The sequence below is a fragment of the Nymphaea colorata genome, chromosome 4 (assembly GCF_008831285.2).
Source record: "Nymphaea colorata isolate Beijing-Zhang1983 chromosome 4, ASM883128v2, whole genome shotgun sequence".
Classification (NCBI taxonomy): Eukaryota; Viridiplantae; Streptophyta; class Magnoliopsida; order Nymphaeales; family Nymphaeaceae; genus Nymphaea; species Nymphaea colorata.
The window spans coordinates 19,550,088-19,561,059 of NC_045141.1; the positions used below are offsets into that span (position 1 = coordinate 19,550,088).

The 10,972-nt window shown below is 37.5% G+C and overlaps 1 protein-coding gene and 1 non-coding gene across 15 annotated transcripts; both read right to left on the reverse strand.

Annotated features, from left to right (window-relative positions):
- Window positions 1–253: 253 nt before the first annotated feature.
- LOC116252707 (U-box domain-containing protein 33-like) lies at window positions 254–7,887 on the reverse strand. Of its 14 annotated transcripts, none has more exons than XM_031627163.2 (7): window positions 7,677–7,887; window positions 6,459–6,531; window positions 6,146–6,295; window positions 5,621–5,740; window positions 4,692–5,114; window positions 1,948–2,685; window positions 254–867 (listed from the first exon to the last, which is right to left on the reverse strand). In XM_031627163.2, the coding sequence occupies exons 3-7, from the start codon at window positions 6,248–6,250 to the stop codon at window positions 676–678; spliced, it is 1,578 nt and encodes a 525-aa protein (XP_031483023.1). In that variant the 5' UTR covers window positions 6,251–6,295; window positions 6,459–6,531; window positions 7,677–7,887; the 3' UTR covers window positions 254–675. The 14 variants fall into 14 exon arrangements, with proteins under 14 accessions (XP_031483023.1, XP_049933411.1, XP_031483015.1 ...); XM_050077454.1 differs by having other exon boundaries at window positions 6,146–6,298; XM_031627155.2 differs by having other exon boundaries at window positions 7,633–7,887.
- Window positions 7,888–10,050: 2,163 nt separating this feature from the next.
- TRNAN-GUU (transfer RNA asparagine (anticodon GUU)) lies at window positions 10,051–10,124 on the reverse strand. The gene has a single exon. It is a non-coding gene; the product is annotated as a tRNA-Asn (tRNA).
- Window positions 10,125–10,972: the final 848 nt, after the last annotated feature.

Genomic DNA, 10,972 nt, shown 5'->3' on the forward strand with positions numbered 1-10,972 from the left:
AACATCAATTCTGACACAATCGTATGTGATGTGACTCCATCCAACTACCCCAATCTGAGAAGAGACTATGGATGGGTAAGTTTTCAACCAGCAACTTCAGAGCACGAGGATAGAGGATAAGGGCATCCTCCATATTTGAGCGCCATATTAAAATGCGTTCCTTCCCTGCCAGCATTTAAGTCAATCTTTCACTTTGCCATAGCAATTTCATGGTTCAGCGCACCTAATACCTACAATTTTGGAAACAAAAAGATAACAAAGAAATGCAGTACTTTAAAAAACTAATAAAGAGCTCTAAACAGTCATAACATATACTGTCATGTACATAGATATTTACAGACAATCAACATTACTACTGCGTGGCGCCTCTCCAAGACACATTCATGCGCACGCACCATAGCTTCCTTAGAAACAAAAATCAGCATTTACAGATTGTCAGACAACCCCTTCAACATTTAACTACTAAACCACCTATTAGAGCAGAAATGCATTGTGATTGAACCCAGACAGGAACCAGAAACCATAAGGAGGGTGGGGATTGGCCAGAACGAGATGCAAATTTGAATTCTATTAAGATACCCTTAATTTTAGCACCAATCCTGCGGCAGCTGGAGCCACAAACGCTAACTCCATCAAGAACCATACCTTCACAAAAGATGCCCACCACGAAGTTGTTTATGAGCCTGAGGAGTTATCAAGCCAATCGCGGATTGCAGACCGAAGGGCAAGGTTTGGGATAAGATTAAGATGATTTAGCCTCAAATTTGTCATAGGAGATGTGTCATGGCCACCATCAAACCATGCTTGCAGTGCCTCTGCTTCATAGGTAAAGCCATCAGCCGCCACATGTGGATCCTGCATGATATCCTGCAATTCAGGAAGAGGGGTGATAAAATCAGACACGTGAAATATATGAGACAAAAAGAGGCTCTTAACATATTTACATGAGCATCGATCTCATGACTGTATATGAGAAATGCATTTACAAATTTGATTGTCGAAGAGCCTAGGCCTATAAAGTTTCATAACCCTGTGCCCCAGGAGATGTCCAGCCTCAGATCTATTTGTCTAAATTCAATATATTTGTGTGAATGATCCGCTCCACGTGAAGGAGTAACATGCATGGGCAGTCAATAGTCACATAAAAAATCTAATTAGATGGAATTGCTGAATTCATGGGGCAGTTACTGTCAAGATCGAGGCTGACTCTATTGAAATCTAACACCCCTACTTTCCCTTAAATATCAAGCTGCGTTAGATTGCATGTCAACAGTCTGGTCTGCAAATGCCAGAGCAGGCATTTAAGTGGAACCTGTGCCACGAGACAACAGTAACATGGCTAGTGTTGATTCTACCTCAACTCAACCTCTTCCACTCAAAACTGGACAAATACAATGGGTACTAGTATACTGACAGAATAAAACACTTCAGCATTTATGCAACAAAATCATTTGCCCGAATTCCAATATTATAAAGATGCATACTGAGCAACTACACTCAGTTAATAAAGTAAAGCAAAAGAAACAACCAAAAAATCAGAGGACCCTGCAAAAAAAATTAAACATGCAGAAAGATGGATCAAACGGACAAAGTTTAGGAACATACTATCAATTGCAATCTTCCAGCTTCCCTATAGAAAAGCACTCAAACTCCCAAGCTGGTTAAACACACTACATTGAAAAAACCGGAATACTGTAGGATATGCTAATGCAGTGGGAATTAATTATTCCCTAATGAACCAATGCTTCTATTTTCAGCACTAATACAGTTGCTGCAACAAAAATATGTGTTCATTTACAATATAATGCAATATTTAACACCAAGATTCCCCTCATTCCTCCTACCTCTCCCCCCGTTTAAGAAATGGATTGAAGTATCTTCATATGCAACAATATCGTTTTGTGAATCTGGGACCTTGATTCTTAGAAAAATAATAATATCACTAACCTGAGAAATGGGGCAAGTGAAATATGATGGAGGCTGTCGAGGCTCCACTGGTGCAGATGGAGGAACAAAGTTGGCTGCTGATGAGGGGCTCATTGGCTTTAATACCCTCAAGACATGAGATTTCAAGTCAGGTCGAGAATCCCTTCTTGCATTACAGCATTCCAACCCCAAATTTGCCAGTTGGACAATGTGAACATAGGGCCAGTCCCCAGCCACAGGATCAATTAAGTCTTTCAATTTTTCAGCAGACTTTGCCTTCCGAACCTCCTCCACAAGCAGCAATGGTGATCTCCCAGTTAGCAACCGAAGAATTATTACTCCAAATGAATAAATGTCTACCTGCTTGGTCAATGTCCCTTCCTCAAAAAATTCTGGGTCCATGTAAGAATGCAAACCACCTGGGTCGTTGTTCACATAAGTGTGGTAATGATCACGGAAAAGGTGGCTGATACCAGAATTAATAATCTTCACATTCAAATTCCCATCAAGAAGGATATTGCTGGGCTTGAGATTGCCATGGGTTATACCATTTGAATGAAGGAAGACAATGGCAGAGCATATCTCTGCAGCTATCCGTAATCTAGATTCCCATGTAAGTGGCCTTATCCCATCTTTTGAGAGCAAGCGGTCCTCGAGGCTGCCATTAAAGAGGTAGTCATACACCAAGGATTGAGGTTGCAGGCATAGTCCTATTGGGGTAGCAAGGTGTGGATGTTGTAGTTTAAGCAGATTAATCATCTGTAGCAGGGAAAAGCTGTTAACTGTCAACTTTGGAAAAATTATGAGAAAATGTTGATGTGACTACAATATTTTTACAATATGAAAAGGTTGACCGAATGATTTATAGTACAAATGATATACATCATTTTATTCAGTTCATCCTGAATGTTTTATAATCCTAAACCAATTTGATGCACAAAATTAGAACATCAAGAGAATATAAACAACCCTTTCTTTTTGGCATCACATTATAACATGCAGCCCAGTTTACATGATCCAGCACTTTCCATCTCTTATCTCACTATTGCCATGATGAGACCTCAGACCATTCGCATTCTAGTATTTCTTAAGAGAACAAGGTCTGACATTTTGTTCTCCAAGAATGGGATACAATTTATGGTTGTTACCAAACAAAAAAAAAAAAAATCAGCCTAAAAGAAAGATGAACATGTCCAAGGCTGGATTGACTATGTTCTACGTGAACAAGCATCCACGCAAAGACATCCAATCAAGTGATCAGAGGGTCAATTTGATGGAACTGATAACATGAATTATTAATGAAAAAAAAAAGAAAAAAAATATCGAATTCCATCATCCAAATGTGGGAGAAGAAAATCAACAGCTTACAGGGCATCAAAATTTGATGACCTGAAATATTAAATTTCTGCTTCAAAAATTGTGACTCAAAGCATTAATTTAACCGAAAAATTTTCTGAATCCATTTGTACCACAAAAAAGTTGCTTCTGACTGAAGGCACATGGCGGCACATCTCTCTCTCTCTCTTGCTATATATATATATATATATATATATATATATATATATATATATATAAAGTGATGTATGTAGCATAGATATAATTGAGATTTATAATAATGGATACAATAAAATTGCCACATTTGACAAACCTAATACACTGAGAATACAAAAGCAAATTGACACATCAATATCATAAAGATGATGTTCGACACAATGCAGAAAAAGAGCTAAGAGATGCCACTTCCCCAACTTCGCTCTTTAATAGTGAAACTATACCGATCTTAATAGTCTACAAATACAACAAAATTCCAAGACTTTTAGAGCTAAACTTTTTTAACATCCATAGAAGGATGTAATGGGGTACAATTGCTGATCCTCATAAAAGGTTGTTAGATGGAAGAGCAAGTTTTTACATCCAAAAAGATTTAGACGCTAGCAGAAGCAGTCGCTTACAGTAGTGATCATTATCCAAATCATTTTGTCCAATCCAATTCAGGACATCATGTTTCCTATATACCAACTAATTGCCCTCAAGGGTCTCCTAGCAAACTTATGAAATGAGAACATAAATAAGCCTAGACTTCAGTTTATTAAAATTAACATTTATGATCATTGGTAGATGCTAACAAACTCACCATATCTCTACACTCTCAAGAATTATTCAGGAAGTCCATAGCAATTGGATTAAAAGATCTCCCCTACATTCTAAAATTTCTCTATTAACTGTCCCTTTCTGTCTCTATCTAATGACATACTCAAATTCAATGTTCAAGTGAACTTGTCAACATCCATTAACAGCTATAATACTAGCTTTGTCTGCATGTATGTGCGCAGGCAGCTAAATGTGAGTGCTCGTTTCTGTTCTTATTAACTCTGCCCTTTCAGTATGTAATGAGATCTTTTACTTTATTAGGCATGTGAACCTCTGAACATCCACTAATAACCATGACTGCAGCTCTTCTTGTGCATGCATGAGCTACATGTGTACTTTGAGTCCCATTTTCAGAACTGAACCACTTTTCAGTTTACTGAAAATTATGTGTGTGTGTGTGTGTGTGTGTGTGTGTGTGTGTGTGTGTGTGTGTTTTATAATGAAGTAAATAGGTTCAAAATTGTTTCTTCTTGCCTCTAATTTTTTATTCCACGTCTTTCACTATCTCTGATGTGGTTGCTGCACATTTAATCATATTACAAAATTAGTGAGGAAATTTTTAAACTGTATGTAAACTAGTTAGATGCTACTCTTTAATTATATAAGACATTTACCTCACGAAGAAACCTTGATCCCTGAGGAAACTCTGACCGAAGCACCTTAATGGCAACCATTTTAGAGTCAATCCATCCCTTGTATACAATTCCCAGACCTCCATTACCAATTTTTAAACCTTGGCTAAAATTGCTTGTTGCCTCAACCAATTCTGTATGTGTGAGTATAGTGTAGTTCTGCAGTTCAGTTTCCGCTCCGAACTCATTCTCCACTTCAGATGGTCCTTCATATTGATGTCTTAGCATCTCATCTAAGATGCAATGTAAGCTGCCAACTTCAGTTCCAAGTGAATGTTTCTTGTCCCATGCATCTCGTAGCTCTTCTCTCAGTACATTTACCTCTAGTCTCTCTTTAGCCAAAGATGCCTCCACGGCTTTTCTTTGTTTCTTTTCTTCTGTAAGCAGATCTTCCGCCAGTCTTGCCTGTCCAAGAGAACTTAAAAATATCATGATGGAAACTACAGACAGACTGAACAGAAAAGTAATGACACGCAAAATCATATGTTCTACCATGCATGACCATCACGCCCAAGTTCAGTTGCGTATATCAATGTGAATCTACATGGAAAACCAATAAACCATGTGCTCTATCGTAATCTCATCACGCCCAGATTAAATAACGTGCATGAATGTGATTCGCCAATGTCCGTTACTCATGCCACACCCCACCACCCCCTCCCTCCCTCCTTCTCAAACACATGCATACCCCCTCAGGTGTGCACGAAAACATGCAGATGTCATTTCTTTTCAACAGTCAGAAAACAATGAACATATTTAGGGCGGTCATAAGTTTTATGGCCACCATAAAGTAACTGAATATGTAGACAGCCATAAATATGAATTCCAAATTCATTGTTTTAATTGTCAAACATAAACAAAATACTTGTATCAGGCACTTATGCTGAAGGACAGCAGCTTAGGAAATTTACCCTGTGTTCAGCCTCAAATGCATCTTGTTCAGCTTTTTGACGGTTCAACATTTCTTGATACCTCTCTTCTTTTGCCTGCCAGAGTTGATCACGCAACTCCTCGATTGTTTTCAAGTCTTCCTGTTACAATTTTATAGCAAAGAAGGGTTAATTTGAGCTCCATATGGGTGGATCATTGCCCTTTGTTCTCCGATAACAATTTAAATGCAAATAAGGGTTATATGAGATTCCAAAGGGTAGTGGAAAGTCTTTTCCTAATACATGCTTGCTTTCCAAGATTTTAGCAAACTATTCTATTATTCCGTAGATTGTGAGGATGAACTATAAAAATCATGAGCACTAAATGAAATACAAATCTCAACAGAAACAAAAGCTGCCACTTAGAAGGGCAGGCTGATCAGATGACAAACTCCTCATTCATCCGATTAGCATAATTCAATATGCTATAGTTTCTGCATCACTAGTTACACTGGAGCTAGAGGACCTTTTAATTGGTCGCTGAACAGTAAAATTTGAAATACTTACTTCGTGCTGCTTCCTGAATTCATCTTGAGCTGCCTTTTGTTGCTTATGTAATCTCTCAAACCCTTCCTCCATTGTTCGCTCCACAAAATCGTGCAACTCGTCCATTGTAACAATTTCACTGCAGAAATAGTTGTTGATTGCAGGTTTCGCCTGCTAGAAATTTCACCAGCCCAGCCCCATTAGTGGCAAAAAGGAAACAACCTACAAGGCTGTTCTCCACACAAAAAAAATATGGGAACCAAGTAATCTGATTTAATTCCCTTAGTGCAGATGCATTGGGTCTCGAGTAAAAACAGCGTTTTACATTTGATACCTTAGCAATTCGTGAGCCTGTGCTGTAGCATGTCAGACCAAGTCACACAAATCTTTGCTGCTTCTGAGAGATCCTGCACAAATTCAAGATAGTCATAAGAATCTCCAGTATAGGATTCAGAGACTAATTTAAACGCATTTTCTATTCGTTTTCCTAAAAATCCTGAGAACCAGTTCACCAAATATGGTCACCACCATTTCAGTAATGGTTTAGCCTCATTTTCCTTGAACATGCTTTCATGAACCATGTGTGTGTATATGAGTGAAAAAACAGAAAAATTGGAAACATCAATCCATAGAGAATAAGATGTAAAACGACCATGATGGACACAAGATGGACAGATTGCAGCTGTTTTAGAACCATAAATGTATATCAACTCTTTGGTTATCTGCAAAAGTAAGCAAACTATTCTGCAAGATTGCATACGGAACGGTTACTATTGAACTACATATTAGGCCCGCAGGCTGTAGTTCGCGCAAGAAAAATTCTAAGAAAAATAGAAAGAAGAAATGACAGAGAGAACCAGGAACTGGCTCCTTTTCGATTCTAGCAACAATTTATCTTCGTCGGCTCTCCGTCCAGAAAAATTCAGTCGTGTCGAAAATACTACCGCTGAAGCTTAAGATGTCACATTACTTGTTCATGCAGCAACTACCGCTGGCAAGAAGGGATACATCACAAACTAAAGTTCTTATGAAATAATGAAAGTAAGAAAAGCAGATCTCAGGGTAGCAAACATTTAAGAAATACACGAGAAAAAGCAAAATAAATACAGGACTCAGTTTACATACACCAAAGGAAACAAAGGGGCAGAACCACGTACTTCTACACATCAAAAGCACTCCGCTTCGCTATAAAACCATAACCCTTTACGTCAACCATTGTTGAAATAACAAAAAAGGAGAATATCAAGAGGCTGCCCACCGAAAAAGTACGTTTACAGAAACACCCATCAAAGAATCACCAAAAATCTATGAAACCAACCATGTACTAAAACTGACAAGGGAACAAGATACCAACAGGTGCAGAGAAAACAGAATGAAGCATTCCATATCTCAACTCTCCTCAAATATCAAACCAATCGAGATAACAGAGAACCAACACGTCCACGTACTTCACGGTGGTCATCGTATCTAAAACAAAGGACAGAAGGCTTTCTTATCGGTTCTGCTACCTATGAAACAAAAGAGAGAAAGAGAAGGGAGGAATGGAGCAAGCCCTCGTTTAAGATCAACGAACACGCCAAGCAGTCTCCCCCTGTCCCTCTCTCTCTTTCTGTTTGCAGCTTCTGCGTTGCCGCCCTTTCACCTGTGGATCACGAAAGAGGGGGAAATGGAATTTCCATGGCTTTTGTCCCTGCCCGCTATGTAACGTGGAATAGTCGTTTCTTTCTTGCCTCGCGTGGTTCCGTCTACTGCCGTTCCCTTGCGACTTCTTCCGCAAGACAACACACGTGGATGCCCAACTGAAAAACTTGATATGTTAATTATTTAAGACATTCTAACTTGAATTATTATATGAAAAGGAAATTTATGCATTTTCAAACTTACCTGTCTTTGTATAATTTTTGAAACGAAAAAGTGGTGTTTTGAATTTTTCAAACAAGGTTCTTTAGTGAAAACTGTTTAAAAAATATTAGAATAAAGTTTTCCCCATTGAAGAAACGAAAAAGCTAATTACAGCTTTTTTTAATTTCACTCTCGAATGCTAAGTTACATTTTCATTATTTTAGTTAGTACTTCTTCGTTTCTCAAGTGAACGGAAATTCACTTCGTCTTTTTATTTGATAGTTTGTATGGAAAATGTATTTTTATTTACAAATTACAGAAGTCTTATCTCTTTTCTGAAAAAGTTGTACACAAAAGCTTGGCTGGGACCAAGTGTCCCACACAAAGAACACAACGTGTCACGGAGATTCAGAAAACAACAAATCATGTTCACAATCTCAAAATTACGGCAGCATATTTTTTTACTGACTATTTTCTTGATGCAAGCTTCAGTTTTAAGTTTTAACGACAATCAAGAACAAGAGACTCGGATTAAATTACCTTTCGAAGAATTGGCGCCGTCTTATGAGAATCCTCAAACGCGTTTTTCGAAAAATGGAATAAAGATTATTGGAAACTATCAAACATTAAATGAAAATTATTCTCTTCAACCTGCTGATGTTCAACAGTGAAAACTCCTATCAAAAAATCCGTTTAACAAATGAAATAAAAGAACCATAAAATTTCATGTAGGAAAGAGTAAGAACGTTATTAATTGGATAAATTTTAAAATTGGTAGTAGTCTTTTGACACACGCCTAGTATAGCTAGTTGGTCTGGTGGGCGTGCAAAAACCATGTCACATATTTGATTCTCATGTGTGCTTATCCGCTAGACCATAAAAATGTGGAAATGCGACATCCTAATTGACGGTTGTACCATACTCTACACAAGTTCCCGTAATCATGAACCCATGGAAAATATAAACCCTTTCAGGTCTTTTCAAACTCTTAGTTGTTAACTATCCTAATCACCCAAATGAAGTAGCAGTATTTTACCTTATAATCAAAATAACTGGCAGACATGATCTTTAGGTTCTAAAACCAAGGCAGTAACATGAAATTCATGTTTGTTTTAATGTCTAGATCATATTCTACAATCAAAATTTAAGATCACCTAGGCATTCATAAAACCATTTTAGAGTGCTCCCCTAGAAAAAAAAAAATCTGATTTTTACATTGCAAAACATTTTTTGGGGTTTAAAATAAAGTGATGGGATCCACATGCGCAGTTTAATAAGAAGGAACCCACACAAACCTTTCATAGAATAAGAAATTACTGTTCTTTCAAAGAATTTGCAATAGGAACTAAAACATTATTCATGAAAATATCTTGAAGATTGTGACAGATTTATGAAACACTTTGTTAGCATCCCCATTATCACACAATCCTCTAAAAGTGGGGAAAGAGGCTTGACTTTTGCTGAGACAATGGGATTTCCTACTGCTCACCTGAAGCGATTGTTCTTCCAAAATATGTCTAATTTGCTTGAATAATATATCTTTAGTAGGCAACACGAATGCAACATCTGAGGACCACCAATGATAGACCCCCCTTTTTTTTAAGACAAAGTCAAAGGCTTAGGATATATAACAGGCTGGACTTGATAATGACATTAGTTTTTTATGCAGATTTGATCCTTACTCAAAATGTCGAATTAGTCAAAAATATATAATCACAAAACCCTACCCATAGGTCCCAAAAAATTGAATCTTAGCAATTTCCTTTGTGTAGTTAAGTCTAGACTTGTTCAAAAGAAAATAATGTATTGTGATTTAGTGTGTGGCGCATCAGCAACTTCCTAGTTTCTTTCATCAGAGAAGCCATTCTCATCACCTTATTGGGCCTGCTTATATTTTTCATTAAGAAAAATTTCATTTTGGGCGCTTGAGAAGCTTATAGTGCCACTAAATCCATTAACTCGACTTAAGACTTTAGCTAAGTTGGTTCGGTTCACAAAGTAATTCCTAGCCAAATCTTTATTCCAAACAGTACTGACAAACACCCAGCGAAGCCCGAAGAAAAAATAAAATGAAAGCGAGAACCCGCTAGAAGGAGGGCTTGAACCTCCGACCTTGTGGTTAACAGCCACACGCTCTAACCAACTGAGCTATTCCAGCTTGTATATTATATTTGTGGTACTATTTATTTTAAGTCAATAAGATTTAACTAGGCTAGTTTTTTTTTTTTTTTTTTTTTTGTGTATTTTTAACATCAAAGAAGAGAAAAATCATAGGACTCAAATTATGGCGTGCGCCAACATAAGCAATTGGGGCCACGGCAAGGTGAAAGTATACCAATTTTACTATTTTCTTCATTTCTACGTCGTGTTGTGAAAGGCATCAGCAATTCCAAGACAAATTTTGTTATTTGACTTCTAAATCATGGCCGGCATCATAATCACATTGTCAATAAACCAGGTTTGCAATTGGCACATCTCCTCTTCTGGTACTCACGTCATCTCATTACAAGAAAATTAGTTTTGACTAAGAGAACGTTAAAGGCTAATCTGATGCGCAAAGGAAAGAATGTACCTGTCAGAAGCTGTACAGTCGAAACGAAAACATCAACTACCCACATGCTCTAACAGGTGTCATTGTAATATTCCATGAATCTGCCTCACTGTTCCTTCATAAAATGTTCTCTAGTTTTTTAAGGCAGTTAAAACACTTTGTGAGTGTTATATGAATCTATTTCAAAGATTATGGCAAACTCATGGGACAAAAAACTGTGTGTTCATAAATTTACCTTAATCATTGTGACAGATTCATAAAATACTCACAAAGTATTTTATTTGTCAAATGAACCCTGAAAAAAAAGTCTGGCATGCCCAAGCCCAGACTAACACTCCTGAAAAGAATGTTCACCAGCCACACAGAGAGCAGTATTTGTTTCATGAGGCATTTTTCTGCAAAAGCTAATCATGCACGACCAAAACCCCAAAAGTGGACGCATGACGTGCTTTTGG